The sequence below is a fragment of the Octopus sinensis genome, linkage group LG18, assembly GCF_006345805.1.
Source record: "Octopus sinensis linkage group LG18, ASM634580v1, whole genome shotgun sequence".
In the NCBI taxonomy this organism is placed as follows: Eukaryota; Metazoa; Mollusca; class Cephalopoda; order Octopoda; family Octopodidae; genus Octopus; species Octopus sinensis.
In genome coordinates this window covers 39976597-39996078 of record NC_043014.1, presented here as the reverse complement: position 1 = coordinate 39996078, position 19482 = coordinate 39976597, and the positions used below count along the sequence as shown (strand labels likewise).

The following is a 19482-nucleotide window of genomic DNA, read 5'->3' as shown; positions in this document are numbered from 1 at the left end:
GAATGAAAGGTTTGGCGACAGGCGACTTCATCTCCGGTCTCGGGTTGGTGAGATTTTTTATCTTCCACCTTAAAAGGAAGGTGAGGCTGGAGAGAAGATGCCTGTCAGAGAAGATGTTCAAAGAAAGATGGTTGCATGTTACGAGGGTGCTGGGAATGAAAGACTCCTCGTGAACATGTCGTAAGTCTGTAGATAAAGGCGCAGGAGTGGCTGTGTGGTAAGTAGCTTGCCTACCAACCGCATGGTTCTGGGTTCAGTCCCACTGCGTGGCATCTTGGGAAAGTGTCTTCTGCTATAGCCTCGGGCCGACCAATACCTTGTGAGTGGATTTGGTAGACGGAAACTGAAAGAAGCCTGTCGTATATATGTATATATATGTATGTATGTGTATGTATATGTTTGTGTGTCTGTGTTTGTCCCCCTAGCATTGCTTGACAACCGATGCTGGTGTGTTTACGTCCCCGTCACTTAGCGGTTCGGCAAAAAGAGACCGATAGAATAAGTACTGGGCTTACAAAGAATAAGTCCCGGGGTCGAGTTGCTCGACTAAAGGCGGTGCTCCAGCATGGCCACAGTCAAATGACTGAAACAAGTAAAAGAGTAAAAGAGTAAAGGTTCCAGTAGGAGATTGGGGCTCGTGGGGTCGGAGCGTAACCCATCTCTCTGCTTCATTTCATGTTTGTATTTTGTCCTTGTTGTATTTCATTCGATTTCATTATATCATGTAAATTTTTGAAATCCCTGGCCTCGCAATTCTACCGAGGAGCTTAACCCGTTCGGGATAATCTCGCACGACACGGTCAATCTAGACTTACAGACTGTCCAAGATGCAGGCAGGATAGGGAAACCGTCCTGCACGCTTGTGTGTCTGACTCCAATCAGGCTGCATTGTCCCCCTCTGTATTTCGCCCCTTGTGGGTAATAAAGAAATTGGATCTTTTCGGTTTCAACGGCAGTTTTTAACATAATTTCCACGTAACTAAACACTTTTAAACTTCGTATACTGGTAGAATGTGTTTATAAAACATCTTTTTCTCTTGGCTTTATTGAGAAAATTCTATAGATTGTAAGATATTTGTTGGGTTTTTTGCTTCAATTTCCGCAATTTCAACCAATCAATGACGTCTATTGAGGTGAAAACATTCTGTGCCGTGTGAATATGTCCCTCGTTTAAGAAACACACTGGGTTTATTTACATTTGTGAAGAAAAAAAGATACCCTTCCCCCAACCCCTAACCCTAAAACAGATTGAAATGCAATAGATCGATACTAGGGTCATAATTATGGGTGACAATTTCATATGACACTGCTAGAAAAAACTGCCTTTCAAACCGAAAAGATCCCTTGTTTTGGTTATTGGACTACACCTACCCAGGGGCAACGCCTCAAAAGATTTAGTTGAAGAAATCGACCCAGAACCTGTTTATTACCTCCGCCTTCGCTAAGGCGGGGTTATAGTTTACAGGTTGAAATACAATAGATCGATACTAGGGTCATAATTATGGGTGACAATTTCATATGACACCGCTAGAAAAAACTGCCGTTCAAACCGAAAAGATCCAAGAAATTTCATTTGCATAATTTAAACCAAAAAAAAAAATGAGCTAAGAGAAATAACTCAGAATGGCCAATAGCATTTATCTGAACGACAGACAAACCTGTATTTGTCTATGATGTTTAAATTCTGCTACACGCTACTCTGAGTTATTTCCCTTGGTTCATTTTTTTTTTGTTTAAATTATGCAAATTTCTTAAAAATGCTTTTTTTCCTTTCTTTTTTTATATATAGGTGACTACAGGTGGCATTGAACTACTGACATATAAGTTATGTGGCTGAATATCGCCGAGAAGTTGAAAAGGAAATATAATAAGTGGAATTGCTTCTGTCGAAAGCGAAACTAGCCTAACATCCGACTCTTTTTTTAATACTTTCATTCTGAAAATGAGATTCGGCAAGCCATCCTTTAAGGCCTCTTCTCTAACCCTCACTTATATAACTTTATGTAAATCTTGTTCAGATAATGTAAAGTTTAAAATATAGGTACTATTTAAGAAGACTAGACGATCCTACAACGACTACCCAGCAAAGTAAATAAAACACAAAATAAATAATTTTTTTACACAAAGTAAATAATCTTTTTAAGACAAAGTAAATAAAATACAACAGATAATGTAAAGTTTGAAATATAGGAACTATTTAAGAAGAGTGGTCCCGGTGCGCGCACTCGCGCATCCACGCTAACTAGTCATGACTAGTCGATCCTACAACGACTACCTAGCAAAGCAAATAAAACACAAAATAAATGATTTATTTATACAAAGTAAATAATTTTGGGATATTTTTTAAAGACAAAGTAAATAAAATACAACAGATAATGTAAAGTTTGAAATATAGGAACTATTTAAGAAGAGTGGTCCCGGTGCGCGCACTCGCGCATCCACGCTAACTAGTCATGACTAGTCGATCCTACAACGACTACCTAGCAAAGCAAATAAAACACAAAATAAATGATTTATTTATACAAAGTAAATAATTTTGGGATATTTTTTAAAGACAAAGTAAATAAAATGCAAAAACAGAAAGTAAATAATTTTTTAAACAAAGTAAATAAAACACAAAGTAAGGATCGACTAGTCACGACTAGCTAGCGCGGATGCGCGACTGCGCGCACCGGGACCACTCTTCTTAAATAGTACCTAAAATATATATATATATATATCGTTACTCAAAAATAAATTCTGAATATTTATTTATATTTATTCCCAGTGCTTAAAAAAAACAAATATGCTTTTAGCCTTAATTGATATTTATATTTGACTTAAGCGGCTCCGATGTTTATTATAACAACATTATGGCGACGATCTTAGACATTAAATTAAAGCGAGCAAGCAAAGTATACCGTGAAGGTGTAGGTAGAAGTTTTCTCGTTTCATTTATTTGTTCTGGATGTTGATTTGGTTAATATGCGCTGACATTTGTGGTGAACTATAAGCTTAATTTATTTATTATTCATTTATTTTGATAAAATTATACATGGGGGCGTGTAGGATACCTTTTCACTTACACTATGCTAGCAGTAGTTTCTAGCATATTAAAAAGGATACGGGCTTGTCCCTTTCAAATGCAGTGTTTATTTTTTTAAAAATATCATTTCACGATTTTGTGAAAATATTGCTTTTCAAATGGAAATGTTATATCGAAGCATCGCCGTTAATTAAACTCTATTCATTCCGTCTTAATAACGAAAAGGGACTCTTAGCTAATTGTTTATATTTCACGCGACTATATGAGTAAATTATTCACTAATAATACATTTTAGTTAATTTTCTATGAAAATTATTGTCAAGAATTCGTTGATAAATCTTTAAAAAGTATAAAAATGAGGAGACTAACATCCTTTAATTCACCAATTCTCTTGAAGTAGTCTTCTTCACGTGATCATGTTTATAGTCATAATATTGTTGTTTTTATATTTGATAACACTTTACTCGGCTTCTATACAATGCGAATAGTTTTGCCTTTTTTGCATATAATTTATCTACAGCTCATATTTTTCTCCCTCCTTTAATCCTTATCTTTATTTATTCTGTTAAATTAGATTTCAACTTGTTAACAAAATTCTGATTCTTATCTCCTACTTTTCTTCCAGGATTTACTTTCTGGTGTAGTTATTATTCAAAGCAAATCAGAAGTTCATCACCAAGGTATTGTGCTTAGCATCGATGGAACTGTTAATTTGCAACTTAGCCCCAAAAGTGTCGGGCTCTTTGAAGCATTCTACAACTCGGTTAAAGTATATATACATTTTGTCTTTGTTTTTTTTTTTGTTTTCTTTTGTTTTTTTTATGCCTTATAAATGTTTCCATTGTAAAATTATTTAAAATAAATATTTAGGCATCACTGTGTGGTTAAGAAACTCGCTTTCCAACCATGTGTTTTCAGGTTCAGACCCACTCCACAGCACTTCAGATAAGAGTTTTCTACTATAGCCTCAGGCTGCCCAATGCCTTGCTAGTGAAGTTGGTTGATGGAAACTGTATGGAAGCTTGTCATATATATTTATATTATTATTACAATTGAAGGCTGATTTCAAATGCTGAACCTTATGAAAGAGATTTATAGAGGATCGAGATATGAGGCACATTGCTGTACTTGAGAAGACCTGTCCACTACAACAGAATTGAGATCCTAAAACTAAGGTACTACATAAAAAGCATTGGTGTGGGTGCTGGTGCCAGGTAAAAAGCACCCAGCACACTCTGTAAAGTGGATGGTTTTAGGAAGGGCATCCAGCCATTGAAGTCAAGCCAGAACAGACTATGGAACTTGGTGTGGCCCCTGACCCTTGCCACTTCCTGTCAAGCCATCCAACCCATCCCAGCATGGAAAATGGACATTAAATGTTGATGAAAATAATCCTTTCTACTAAAGGCACTATCTATCTATCCGCTCAGTCGAAGTCGACTCTCGGTTACTCATTGGATCAGTGTCATCCAGTCAGTTCTATCCTGGGCCGCTTCTTTCAGATTGTCCATTTTGGCATCACTCTTGATGGTGTCAAGCCAGCGGGTTCTTGGTCAGCCTCTTCCTCTCTTGCCACTGACCATTCCGAGCATGATGTCCTTCTCCAGGGATTTTCTCCGCATAATATGACCGAAATATGCCAATCTACGCTTGGTGATCCTAGCTTCTAGCAACATTTTCGGCCTGATCTGCTTAAGAACTTCTCCATTGGTGAGCCTCGCTGTCCATGGAATCCGTAAAAGTCTTCTCCAACACCAAAGCTCGAATGCATTAATTCTCTTCTGGTCAGCTTTCTTTAGTGTCCAGGTTTCGCATCCATATGTTGCTTTTGGGAAGACAATTGCATTCACCAATCTGAAATTTTGGGGAAGGGGACTATTCAATTACATCAATCCCAGTATTTCACTGGAACTTAATTTATCGACCCTGAAAGGATGAAAGGCAAAAATCGACCTCAGGTGGAATTTGAACTCAGAACATAAAGACAGACGAAATGCAGCTAAGCATTTTGCCCTGCGTTCAAACGATTCTGCCAACTTGCTGCCTTAATGATGATGATGATAATGATGATGTATGTGTGTTTGTTTTAATGCCCCTTGCTTCTTGTCAACCAATGTTGGTTATGTTTGCATCCCCATAACTTAGCATAAGAGATTGGTCGAATGAGTACCATACTTTAAAAAAGTTCGGGGGGTTGATTTAAGTAAACCTTTCAAGGCAGTGCCTCAGTATGACTGCAGTCCAATGACTGAAACAAGTAAAAGATAAAAGAATAGATTTCTTTAACAATTCAGAAGGTATATTATTAAAAGCAGAAATTATTGAAATTCATTAAAATAATGAAATATTTTTAACTGAATTAATTATTTTACTGCTAAATCTGTTGTGTATAATTATTTATAGATCACATGTATTCTTTTTTTGTCTTTTATCTGTTTCAGTCATTAGACTGGCCATGCTGGGGCACCAACCCTCAGCTTTTAGCCAAATCAGTCCTAGTGTTTATTTATTAAGCCTGGTATTTATTCTACTGGTCCATTTTGCCAAACTGCTAAGTTATGGGGATGTAAACACACCAACCCCGGTTGTCATATATATGACAGGCTTCTTTTTCTTTCTGTCTACCAAATCCACTCACAAGGCTTTGGTCACCCTGAGGCTATAGTAGAAGACACTTACCCAAGATGCTGTGCAGTGGGACTGAACCCAGAACCACATGATCGGGAAGCAAACTTCTTACCACACAGCCATACTTGCACCTGTATTATAATTCATCTTAAACAATGTTGTTTAATTTTCCTGACATCTCTAATCTATCTCTTTCTTTTTTCCTATATTTTATAGCCGATATGTCTTCTGCAATATTTGATAGATGTAGCTAAACCAGGTAAGATTCCACCAGGAAAAACAAAGCTACCGTTTGAAGTTCCTTTGAAGCCTAAAATGCATAGAACATTATATGAAACTTACCATGGTGTATACGTGAGCATCCAGGTAAGTTACACCGCTATTGAAATGCACTGTAAAAGTTCATGTATTGAAATGCACTGTAAAAGTTCATGTATTGAAATGCACTGTAAAAGTTCATGTATTGAAATGCACTGTAAAAGTTCATGTATAATTATGCTACCCTGTATAACAAGTATCCCTAATACCATACATAACAAGGTATTATAGTGTTGTGATTTTCTTTGGACATGGCATGAAAATCATCAATGTCTCAAAGGAGTGAGTGTCGTGGAGTTCAGTTACATCCAACAAACACTAAAGTTTTTCCAAAAATCCAGGGTTTTTATAACTACTCAACTTGACTTTAACCCTTTAGTGTTCACATTATTCTACCAAAATTAATGCTTCTTCATCCACATTGTTTTGAATTAATCATGCATTACCTTGTAGCTATGAGATTTTGATAAGGCAGCTGTTAAGTTTTAAAACGATATTGTAGGGTTAGCATGAGAGACCAGATATGGCCAGTTTGACCATAAAACAGGCAGAATACTTTTGGCCGGATATGGCCGGTTTAAAAGCTAAAGGGTTAAATCACATTTTGTTGAGATATGTCAAGTTTATTGAGGCATGACTTGCAGAAAATGCCAATTCTAGCTTTTGGTAGATATTTAATATCGTTAGTTGAATAACCATGAAAGTTAGCTTCGCAGCTAAAGGGTTAAACCAGTCAAATTTGTATAGGTGGAGTAAGAAAGTAAAGGTGAGATATGACTTTGAAGTCACCAAGCTTGATAACTTAAAATGTCTTTGGTCTATGACAGGAAGTTGTTGAGTAACTCATAATAGGAAAAGTTAGGACAGCAATTAAGACAGCTGAAGGAGTTGTGATATTAGCACTTATGACTGTCAGCCAGGAACATCTAGGAATCTGTTGCTAACATCCAACAGGTGATGAGAATGAGGTATTGGTGATAGAATGCAAGTTTCCAAGTGAGAAATAATTGCAATTATACTGAGAGACACCCCTTCGGTCATGACTGACCATGGGATTGCACCTAGAAAGTTCCCCACTGAGGTACAAGCCCAGGCAAGGTTGTTTATGGAAGACCAGCAGTCGCCCATGCATACCGGCCTCCCCTCTCCACGTCACCAGTGTTATCCAAGGGAAAGGTAAAGGCCGATACAGCTTGGCATCTGTGACGAAATAAAGTGTCTTGCACAAGAACACAACATGCAGCCTGGTCCAGGATTCAAACTCACAACCTCATGATCGTAAGCTCGATGCTCTAACCACTGAGCCATGCGCCTTTCTCTAAGGAAAAGATATTTGATTGAACTAATTTCTTTTGCATCATAATATATAAAAAAACAGTAAATAATAATGAGTTCTTTTGCTTCATTATAATTGTTTTTAATTATTATTTTATTTGTAGTATATTATCAAAGCAGAGCTGAAGCGGTCATTATTGAATAAAGATATTCAGAAGATCTGTGAATTTATTATTGAATATAAAGTAAGTCATATTTTTTGCAAAGGTTAAGAACAATTTTGAAATCTTTTTCATAATCATATCTTCATCATCATCATCGTTTAGCGTCTGCTTTCCATGCTAGCATGGGTTGGACGGTTCAACTGGGGTCTTGGAAGCCAGAAGGCCGCACCAGGCCCAGTCTGATCTGGCAATGTTTCTACGGCTGGATGCCCTTCTTAACGCCAACCACTCCGTGAGTGTAGTGGGCGCTTTTTACGTGCCACCAGCATGGAGGCCAGGCGAGGCTGGCAAACGGCCACGATCAGATGGTGCTTTTTACGTGCCACCGGCACGGAGGCCAGGCGAGTCTGGCAACGGCCACGATCGGATGGTGCTTTTTACGTGCCACTAGCACAGAGGCCAGTCGGGGCGGCACTGGCAATGGCCACGTTCGTATGGTTCTCTTACGTGCCCCCGGCACTGGTATCTTATAAATGGGATTTTCCTTCAGGAAACAGTTTAAAACTATTATTCAAATCGATTATTACCATATATTCCAGCATACAAGTCGGCATAGTAAATAGTATAATTGTACCATGTAAACACTCAAACATCATCCCTATCTTTCCAAATGCACTTCAATTGGAACTTTTGGTCCTTCAAAGTTGTCTTGGTGTATAAACCGACTTACTTTTTTGGCTGTAAGTTTTGGTCTGGAAAATATGGCATGAATGCCAGAAAATATGGTATCCTTATCAGCAAACTTAATTTTACAGCTAACAGTTTAATTTGGTAATTATGTAACGATTACTCGTTATAGAAAGGATTGACCTTGGTTTTTATTTTTGAATTTATTGTCTTGGGAATTTAATTACACGTCCTAAGGACAGTCCACTTTCAACAATATATAATGAAATCTGCTTGACCTAAATTGATTTGATCTTATCTAAATCTCAATTTCCTTCGATACGCAGGCACAGGCTTAGCTGTGGGATTAAGAAATAAGTCTATTATGCAACTACATTCTAGGTTCGGTCCCACTGCATGGCATCTTGAGTTACTGCTTTCTATTTTGGCCTGCTGTGATTTTTCTCACCAACTGCAAACCTAATTTGTCTTGTAATCATTTTAACTTCATCAACTTCATTATAATGTTGAGAAATTTTAATTCTCTTATAATTTTTATGTCTAAAGCACAACATTTTATAGTATTGGGTTGTCCGGAAAGTTTGTGCCGATTTTTAAAGGAAAGAAAAAGGTCAATAAATACTTGCCATTGCATTTTTAATCAACTAAATATGAACCATTTCGTTGTACAATGCGTCTCCATCTTTCCTTTAACTTGAAAATACCCTCTTCCCAGAATTGAGGTGGTTTCATGGCAAAGAATTCATCAAGGTATCTTTTTACGTCATCCAAGGAATTGAAATTTTTACCATTAAGACTTATTCAGAGACTTGAATAAGTGGAAATCCAAAGGAGCAATATCTGGTGAATATGACTAGCTCCCGTGCCAGTGGCATGTAAAAAGCACCATTCAAGAGTAGTTGATGCCAGTACTGCTTGACTGGCCCCCATGCCAGTAGCACATAAAAAGCACCCACTACATTCTTGGAGTGGTTGGCATTAGGAAGGGCATCTAGCTGTAGAAACCTTGCCAAATCAGATTGGAGCCTGGTGCAGCCTCCTAGCTTGCCAGTCCTCAATCAAACCCATGCCAGCATGGAAAGCGGCCGTTAAACGACAATGATGTTGATGGGATGGGCATCTTTCAGTTTCTGTCTACTAAATCTACTCACAAAGCTTCGGTTGGCCAAATGCTATAGTAAGAAGATACTTGCCCAAGGTGCCATGCAGTGGGACTGAACCCAGAATCATGTTGTTGGGAAGCAACCACACAGCCACGCCTGTTGTAGTTATTCAAATAATAAAAATGAAAGAGGTTTCATTTAATTCTTTTTAATTCTTCCTGCAATAAATATGTTAACTCTTAACTTAACCTTGTTTTTAATGCAAATGGTTTCTCTGAAATCAAAATCGAAATCAATCAACATCAATGGAATTTGTAGTTGTGATACCAGTGGAGACCCATCCAAACATGGCTGTAGCCAGCACCGCATCACCTGGCCTCCGTGCCGGTGGCACGTAAAAAGCACCCACTACACTCACGGAGTGGTTGGTGTTAGGAAGGGCATCTAGCTGTAGAAACACTGCCAGATCTGACTGGGCCTGGTGCGGCCTTCTGGCTTCCCAGACCCCAGTTGAACCGTCCAACCCATGCTAGCATGGAAAGCGGACGTTAAACGACGATGATGATGATGTTGTTTACTTCACACGTATGTAATGCACAAACTTTTTATCTATTTCAGAATGATGAAGAACGTGCTGTACCAAAATCTCAACCTGTCACAATTAGCCCAGACACTCTAACTAACATGAAAGGAAATGTATGTAAATTGCTAAATCTCTTGTTTTGTTTTTGTTTTTTTTTCTCCTTGCTCGTTTCTGTTAATATTTCAGTATTAATTCTTTAACGTTTTATTTCTGTACAGGATAAGAATATACCTGATTTCAAAGTGACCGGTATGATTGATTCCTTAAATTTAAGCATTACCAAACCTTTGACAGGAGAGGTGAGTGGATGTTCTATTTTAGCATTTGCAGTATCAAATCCATGAAACATTTTGAGAAAGAAGGGAGAATTCATGAATTGACTAATTTTTATGTAATAAAACATATCTAAATGTGTTTGTCAGCAAATCTTTTGCATTCCCCAAGTACCAAAATAATAGGCTTTGGCATGGTTCTCTAGTTAAGAAATTCACTACCCAATCATAATTCTTTTTCTTTTTACTTGTTTCAGTCATTTGACTGCGGCCATGCTGGAACAACGCCTTTTAGTCGAGCAAATCGACCCCAGGTCTTATTCTTTGTAAGCCTAGTACTTATTCTATCGGTCTCTTTTGCCGAACCGCTAAGTAACGGGGATGTAAACATACCAGCATCGGTTGTCAAGTGATGTTGGAGGGACAAACACAGACACACAAACACACACATACATATATATACATATATATATACGACGGGCTTCTTTCAGTTTCCGTCTACCAAATCCACTCACAAGGCTTTGGTCGGCCCGAGGCTGTAGTAGAAGACACTTTCCCAAGGTACCACGCAGTGGGACTGAACCTGGAACCGTGTGGTTGGTAAGCAGGCTACCTACCACACAGCCACTCCTGCGTATTATTTTTTTTAATGTTTCAGTAGAGGTCCCTTTCATATTTCTGATTTTTTTAGGTAAGCAACTAACAATTGAGGTCCTCTAAATATTTCTTTAAGACCAGCTGAGTCCTTGCTCAGTTGTATACAAAAAGGTAGTTAAAACTATGTTATATGTGACAAACTGTTGTACAAGATGAATGGATATATTCAGACTTATAATTTTAAACTCTTTTCAGTTGGTTGTGGACTTTTGTGAAACAGCTATCAAATCAATTGAAATCCAGCTTGTCCGTGTTGAAACATGTGGCTGTGCTGAAGGTTATGCTAATGAAGGTTGGTTGTGATTTTTGTAATATTTTGTAACATTAAATAATAATAATAATAATAATAATGAAATTATTGTATACAGTGCTCAGGTGCACCACAACTTGTCAGAAAGTGCATATAAAGTACATGCAGTAGTGTAGAAATGTCTGGGTGTATGGAGGGGAGAAAATCAAGTGTAGTGTTGGCGAATCTCAGGAAGCATGGAAGTCTTGAAGGAAGCTGTGCTCCGACAACTAACAACCGATGTCGGCAGTTTGTTCCACGCTTCAGCAACTCTCAGCATGAAAAAATGTTTCCTGAAGTCATGGGAGCTGTGCTGTTTTCTTACTTTGTAAATATGTCCACGGGTGTTAGATGGGTGGAGTTTGAAGAGGTGCTCAGAGTTATAGTAGAGTTTGAAGAGGTGCTTGCTACTTAAAAGTTTATTAGCTTATAATCATCATCATCGTTTAACGTCCGTTTTCCATGCTAGCATGGGTTGGACGGTTCGACCGGGATCTGGGAAGCCAGGAGGCTGCACCAGGCTCCAGTCTGATCTGGCAGTGTTTCTACAGCTGGATGCCCTTTCTAACACCAACCACTCTGTGAGTGTAGTGGGTGTTTTTTACGTGCCACCGGCACAGGTGCCAGGGGAGGCTGTCTACGGACACGAAAGGTTGGTGCTTTTTACGTGCCACCAGCACGGAAGCCAGTCAAGGTGGCGCTGGCATTGGCCACGTACAGATGGTGCTTTTTACATATATATATATATATATATATATATATACACACACATACCCCAGATGCAGCATATGTATTTACCCTCTTTTACTCTTTTACTTGTTTCAGTCATTTGACTGTGGCCATGCTGGAGCACTGCCTTTAGTCAAGCAAATCAACCCCAATGAATGTTTATTTTTAATTTTCTTTATAGTCATAAAATGATTTTAATCTTTTTGATCCCAACCTGCCTGAGACTTATCCTGGGTTCTATGAAGCACCCAAAAGACAAAATGTCATAGAAATACATGTACATATAATAGTTACATAGCAATGTAATTTTTTTTTTTTTTTTTTAGGTTATAAAAATGAGACACAGAAAACATACAAATACTGTATTTGATTGCACATGTGACATGCTTTGTTTTTCAAAAAAGCATCTCAAAAAATTACGGAGATATACTTGCATAGCAAGTGACTTGATCTGAGAACGTGTGCTGGAATGAAAACAATTGCAGCATGGAAGGTGTTTATAAGCCATTTAAGAAACACACAAAACTGTTAGATTCACTTCAACATTTAAATTTAATTTGTCAAAATATTTTCGTCGCTTTGAGACCGCGACCTGTTCACTGACAAAACTTCGTGCTGCATCTCAAAAAAATTACCCCACATCCTACATGTGAAGTTGGATCTATATTACATACATTTATGCACAAAAGAATTTTTTTCTTGAATATGCACTCCTGAAATTGGGTGCGTTTAATATGTCTGTGCGTCTTTTATGTCATCAAATATGATACTATACACAGAGAGAAAAAATTCCTTTAAATTTTTTCAGTTCTTTCATTTCAAATATTTCTTTTGTTTACGTTTTTTCTTGAATATGCACTCCTGAAATTGGGTACATTTAATATGTCTGTGCGTCTTTTATGTCATCAAATATGATACTATACACAGAGAGAAAAAATTCCTTTAAATTTTTTCAGTTCTTTCATTTCAAATATTTCTTTTGTTTACGTTTTTTCTTGAATATGCACTCCTGAAATTGGGTACATTTAATATGTCTGTGCGTCTTTTATGTCATCAAATATGATACTATACACAGAGAAAAAAAAATTCCTTTAAATTTGTACAGTTCTTTTGTTTCAAATATTTCTTTTGGTTATATTACAGAATTTTCTGTGGGATGTACATCAAACTTATCCTTTTTTTCTTTTTCTTCTTTTTTTCTCTTTTTCTAACAGCAACTGAAATACAGAACATCCAACTGGCAGAAGGTGATGTTTGCCGGAACCTGTCAATCCCCATTTATATGGTCTTCCCACGACTCTTTACCTGTCCCACATTAGCAACTAATAATTTCAAAATAGGTGAGCTGTTCTCTCCTTTTGTTATATCAAGAACTACAATGAGATTAATAATGATATGATTAATTGGAGTTAAATGTAATATCAAAGTATGATTACTTAATAAAAACAAACAATTAGAATCAAAATCGAAATTGATCAACATCAATGGAAATTGTAGTTGTGATACCAGTGCCGGGGGCACGTAAGAGAACCATCCGAACATGGCCGTTGCCAGCTTCGCCCCGACTGGCCTCCGTGCCAGTGGCACGTAAAAATCACCATCCGATTGTGGCCATTGCCAGCCTCGCCTGGCCGCCGTGCCGGTGGCACGTAAAAAGCACCATCCGATCGTGGCCGTTGCCAGCCTTGTCTGGCACCTGTGTTGGTGGCACGTAAAAAGCACCCACTACATTCATGGAGTGGTTGGCGTTAGGAAGGGCATCCAGCCGTAGAAACATTGCCAGATCAGACTGGGCCTGGTGCAGCCTTCTGGCTTCCCAGACCCCAGTTGAACCGTCCAACCCCTGCTAGCATGGAAAGCAGACGCTAAACGAGGATGATGATGATGATGAATGCAGTAGTCCCCGTACAGGTATCCAGACATATGAACCAGTCCAAAGAAAAAAACAGTTTGTCTTATTAGAAACCTGTGATAAACACTTTAACCCTTTAGCATTTAAATTGGCCACAATAGGCGTAGGAGTGGCTGTGTGGTAAGTAACTTGCTTACCAACAACATGGTTCCGGGTTCAGTCCCAATGTGTGACACCTTGGGCAAGTGTCTTCTCCTATAACCTTGGGCCAACCAAAGCCTTGTGAGTGGATTTAGTTGACGGAAACTGAAAGAAGCCCTTCGTATATATGTGTCTGTGTTTGCCCCCCCCCCCCAACATCGCTTGACAACCAATGCTGGTGTGTTTACGTCCCCGCAACTTAGCAGTTCAGCAAAAAGACTAATAGAATAAGTACTAGACTTACAAAGCGTATGTTCTGGGGTCGATTTGCTCGACTAAAGGTGGTGCTCCAGCATGGCCACAGTCAAATGACTGAAACAAGTAAAAGAGTAAAAAGAGTAAAGATATCTGGGCCAAATATTTTTGTTTCTTTATTACCCACAAGGGGCTAAACATAGAGGGGACAAACGAATTAAGTCGATTACATTGACTCCAGTGCGTAACTGGTACTTAATTTATCGACCCTCAAAGGATGAAAGGCAAAGTCGACCTCGGCGGAATTTGAACTCAGAACGTAACGGCAGACAAAATACCGCTAAGCATTTCGCCCAGTGTGCCGTTTCTGCCAGATCGCCACCTTATATTTAGGCCAAATATTATACTTACTTGTTTTAAGTTCAAGTTAGCTAGATCTGACATATAACACTTATCCTACAATACCATTCTAAAACCACACAATCATATCACTGAAATCTCAAAGCTATGTGATAATGCATGATCAATTCAAAAATATATGAATGAACAAGTATTACATTTGAGAGAATTATTTGAATGCTAAAGAGTGAAAATATAATATCAGCAGGAAGAGTTATGTACCTTACTTAGCGACGTATTGCATTGGTTATTGTAGTATGGTTTGAAAAATAATAATAATGAAATTATTGTATTCATTGTTCAGGTGCACCACAACTTGTCAAAAGTGCATATAAAGCATATGCAGTAATGTACAAATGTCTGGAAAGCGAACACTGTATGAGTCAGATACATGCTTGCGTGTGTATGGAGGGGAGAAAATGAGGTGTAGTGTTGGTGAATCTCAGGAAGCATGGAAGTTTTGAAGGATGCAGTACTCCAACAACTAACAACTGATGCCAGCAGTTTGTTCCATGCTTCAGCAACTCTTAGCGTGAAAAAAATGTTTCCGAAAGTCATGGGAGCTGTGCTGTTTTCTGACTTTGTAAACATGTCCACGGGTGTTAGATGGGTGGAGTTTGAAAAGGTGCTCAGAGTTATTGTTTGTAAGATGGTTAATAATTTTATGGGTGTCTGCCAAGTCAGCTGCCAGATGTCGGAGCTTCAATGTATCCATGCCCAGGGAAGTAAGGCGTTCAGAATATGGCAATTGCCTGATGGAGGGTATTCTCTTGAAGTTCATAGCAATGTGATGTCTAGTCCAGTTCTTTAAACATCACAACCATTGCACTGACTTATAACACCATGTCTCTTATATGTTGGAATTTGTGGCAAAAAATTGAACACATCTTCATATATCTGATGCCATTCGCAATGAATCTGCAGATGAAGCCCATCTTGTCAAAGATCTAGAACACAAATACGCTGCTTCAGCATCATCATTTAACATCCGTTTTCCGTGTTGTTATGGGTTGGACGGTTTGACAGGACCTGGGAGCTGCATCAGGCTCCATTGCTTGTTCTGGCATGGTTTTTATGGCTGGATGACTCTTCTAACACCAACCACTTTACAGAGTGTACTGAATGCTTTCTACTTGGCACCAGTGCCAGTGCTTCTTATATGGCTAAAATTTCATACACACACACATGCACATCATCATCATCATTGTCATCGTTTAACGTCCACTTTCCATGCTAGCATGGGTTGGACGATTTTGATTGAGGGCTGGCGAACCAGATGGCTGCACCAGGCTCCAATCTTGATCTGGCAGAGTTTCTACAGCTGGATGCCCTTCCTAACGCCAACCACTCCGAGAGTGTAGTGGGTGCTTTTACATGCCACCGGCACGAGGGCCAGTCAGGTGGTACTGGCAATGGCCACACTCAAATGGTGTTTTTTACGTGCCACCTGCATAGGAGCCAGTCCAGCGGCATTGGCAACGATCTCACTCGAATGTTTTTTTTTACGTGCCACCGGCACAAGTACCTGTGAGGCAACACTGGTAACAATCGCGCTCAAATGGTGCTTTTTACGTGCCACTGGCACGGAAGTCGGTTAGCCACTCTGGTAATGATCACGTTTGGATGGTGCTCTTAGCGCTCCACTAGCATGGATGCCAGTCATCGAATTTGATTTCGATTTCACATGCTTCGACAGGTCTTCGCAAACAGGGTATGCACATAAACATTTAATCTTACTATAAAATGATTTTACCATTATTTTTAGTAACCTTTTTAATTCTCCCTGCAATAAATATGTTAACTCTTAACTCAACCCTGTTTTTAATGCAAATGGCTTCCCTGACATCTTATTTTCAAAACAATTTCCCTTTTGGTGTCAACCAATCTTGTAAAGTTATTTAGTGATTGAGTCAGTACTACATCAGCATGTATAGTGAAGACAGTGCTTTGCTAATGAGGTTATGATAAGGCTGAAATATCTAATTTGTCTTTCATGCTTCTAGAAAATTAAAATATATTAGTCCTTGACTTAATGTTGCTTGATCTTTAATCCCATAATTATATCTAGTTAACTTTTTAATACTCCAAGCAAAAAATCTATTAGAATTAAAAATTACCAGAGAAATAAAGTGTACATATATTTGTACTCAACAACTGAAGTAATGATTTTGGTCAGCTTTGATGAAGTTAAAATGAAATGATTTCTATAGATATTCAGTGTTTTTGTTTTGTTTTTTTAATGGTGTCAATATCTACTTAAATAATTGTTTTATCTTAAACTAGCAGTATCGCCCGGCGTTGCTCGGGTTTGTAAGGGAAATAACTATATAAGCATTTTTAGAGAGTTATAGCCAAAAAATAGCAAAAAAATGCACTGAAAATGGAAAAAAAATTATGGTAAATTTTTTTTTAAATTGTTGACTCGTCGTAGACATTTTTAGAGAGTTACTTCCCTTATCTAATAGCGAAAAATGCATTAAAATGGAAAAAAATTATGGTAAATTTTTTTTTAAATCGTAGACTCATCGTAGACGCGCGCTAATACCCAGAAGGGCTCGATATAAATCATGACTATAAGATACCCGGTTTTGGTTAAACTGCACTGCAAAATGTGGGAGTAGTTAGGAATCTAAATCGTAGGAGACAGACACACAACTTGACTTTTATATATAAAGATGAGAGATAATTTCTAAATATAAACAAATAAAATATAACCTGCTTATAAATATAATTGACAATGTTACTTTTTTTTTTCTTCCTTTTCTTTTGCAGAGTTTGAAATCAATATAGTTGTCGTATTCCAAGATGACTATATGGTCACAGCAAATTTTCCTCTGAAATTGACTCGATTCTGAAGAGGCACAAAGACTCCTTAATATTATTAATGAAATAAAATTTCTTGATGATACCATTGTAAATACAACAAAATTCTACTTCATGGAATGAATTTTAATATTAATGATATAAATGATGATGGTGATGATAATATGGTGTTTGAATGCCTGAATTTCAGATTATTCAAACAATGAAACAAATTAAATTCCTGCTGTAAAATACTGTTCTAAAAATATTTCTATGAAAATAAATATTGAATAATTTTGTATATTTATTAGAATTATGTTTCATCTTTGTGTAATCGTTATAAATCTTTCATATACTGGAAAATACTTTTAAAACGATGCATAAAAGGCACCTGTGCTGGTGACATGTAAAAGGAACCTATTACACTCTTGGAGTGGTTGGCATTAGGAAAGGTATCCAGCCATAGAAACCAAGCCAAATCAGACTGGAATTTATAAATAAATAAATAATGAAATTATTGTATACAGTGCTCAGGTGCACCACAACTTGTCAAAAGTGTGTATAAAGCATATGCAGTAATGTACAAATGTCTGGAAAATGAACAGTGTATGAGTCAGATACATGCTTGCATGTGTATGGAGGGGAGAAAATCAGGTATAGTGTTGGCGAATCTCAGGAAGCATGGAAGTTTTGAAGGATGCAGTGCTCCGACAACTAACAACTGATGCCAGCAGTTTGTTCCATACTACAGCAACTCTTAGCGTGAAAAAATGTTTCCGAAAGTCATGGGAGCTGTGCAGTTTTCTGATTTTGTAAACATGTCCACGAGTGTTAGACAGGTGAAGTTTGAAAAGGTGCTCAGAGTTATTGTTTGTAAGATGGTTAATAATTTTATGGGTGTCTGCCAAGTCAGCTGCCAGTCGTGGGAGTTTCAATATATCCATGCCCAGGGAAGTAAGGCGTTGGTACAGATCTCTGGTTTACGAGTTCCAGTCAAATTGTCAAACCAATGCCAGCATGGAAAACATGCTAAATCATGGAAATGATGATAAATATAAAGAAAAAATAATAAAAGGAGGGATAATACCCATAGCCTTTGCAGTTCTTTCCAAACTGATTGGGTGAATGCAGTTGATGCTCAGCATAAATTTTGTTGGTCAATATCTATATAGAGAAAGTATAGACAAGAAGGAACTGTGACTGATTATAATTTTTCGTTGAAGGCTTTATTACAAGATTTATGGGATGAGACAGTGGAGGTAGTGAAACACAGATTCATTAGATACTTACTTGTACTAATGACGGCGTTCACCCTGGTCAGGTTGAGCTGGCTTCTTCTCTGGTCCTGACGGCATCACGAACCATGGCGGCCCACGCTCAACGGTCCCGTGCGAGGTCACTGGAGATAGCGAGCCATTTGCGGTTCCATCTGCACAGACCGACCACCTGTGGACCTGAGAGTTCGGAGAGGTCCTCCTTTATTGTCGTTGCCCAGGTCTTCAGCTGCCGGCCCGTGCATTTGCGCCAGCTGGGAAGGGGAGGTGGGAGGAGGACATCGCGTTTTTAGCTCACCCTCTGGATGCTGGGCTGCATGACCGAACCACCTTAAGCGCCATTGTAGAAGCACCGAAGGGAGGAGCTGGAGATTCAGGCAATGCTGAAGACCGGCTGTAGGAACCCGATCAATGTGTTGGCACCGGAGACAGTGATTGTCAAACACCTCCAGCCTTCGCTGATTGACTACACTTATAGGCCATGTTTCGCAACCATAGAGGAGGATAGTACGAACGAGATTCATTAGATGGGCTTCAACTGCAATGTTCAATGAAGCTGATGGTCTTATAATGACAATAAAAGAAACAAATGAGAAGACAGTGCATTAGTTGTTGCAGTGTATTGCTAAATGAAGGTTTCTCTGCTAAATGAAAAGTTTTGTTTTGTTTTGTATTTTAATATCGTCTAAGATACTGAATATTTGTGTATGAATCTAGCAACAGCATTACTCCCAGCTAATGTGGGTTAAGTAATAATAATGATAATAATGGAATTATTGTGTGCACTGCATCTCATCAAAGGTGCATATACAGTACATAGAATTATGTACAAAAGTCAGGAAAGTGACTGTGTATGAGTCCTGATATACATGTGTGTATGCATATGTACTTATATTCTACAATTGTGCTTAGGATGCACAATAAGCCTACAATTGTGCTTAGGTTGCACATTTGGCTGTATTTTTAGACTAGTACTATGACCTGGCATTGCCAGGTCATAATGCTAGTATATATCTCTTATTATAAAAG

General features: G+C 38.2%; 1 protein-coding gene across 1 annotated transcript; it reads left to right on the top strand.

Moving 5' to 3' along the window:
• Positions 1–2760: 2760 nt before the first annotated feature.
• LOC115221599 (vacuolar protein sorting-associated protein 26C) lies at positions 2761–17500 on the top strand. The gene is made up of 9 exons (XM_029791799.2): positions 2761–2909; positions 3651–3794; positions 5870–6019; positions 7411–7491; positions 9819–9896; positions 10002–10082; positions 10908–11004; positions 12945–13070; positions 17150–17500. The coding sequence occupies exons 1-9, from the start codon at positions 2853–2855 to the stop codon at positions 17230–17232; spliced, it is 897 nt and encodes a 298-aa protein (XP_029647659.1). The 5' UTR covers positions 2761–2852; the 3' UTR covers positions 17233–17500.
• The last annotated feature ends 1982 nt before the right edge of the window (positions 17501–19482 follow it).

What these genes read in the sequence shown, in the direction of transcription:
- LOC115221599 (XM_029791799.2), top strand. Translation starts at nt 2,853, where the DNA reads ATGGCGACGATCTTAGACATTAAATTAAAGCGAGCAAGCAAAGTATAC. An exon ending in TAACTAACATGAAAGGAAAT is followed by an intron (nt 9,897 to 10,001) that starts GTATGTAAATTG and finishes ATTTCTGTACAG; the next exon opens with GATAAGAATATACCTGATTT. An exon ending in AACTAATAATTTCAAAATAG is followed by an intron (nt 13,071 to 17,149) that starts GTGAGCTGTTCT and finishes TTTCTTTTGCAG; the next exon opens with AGTTTGAAATCAATATAGTT.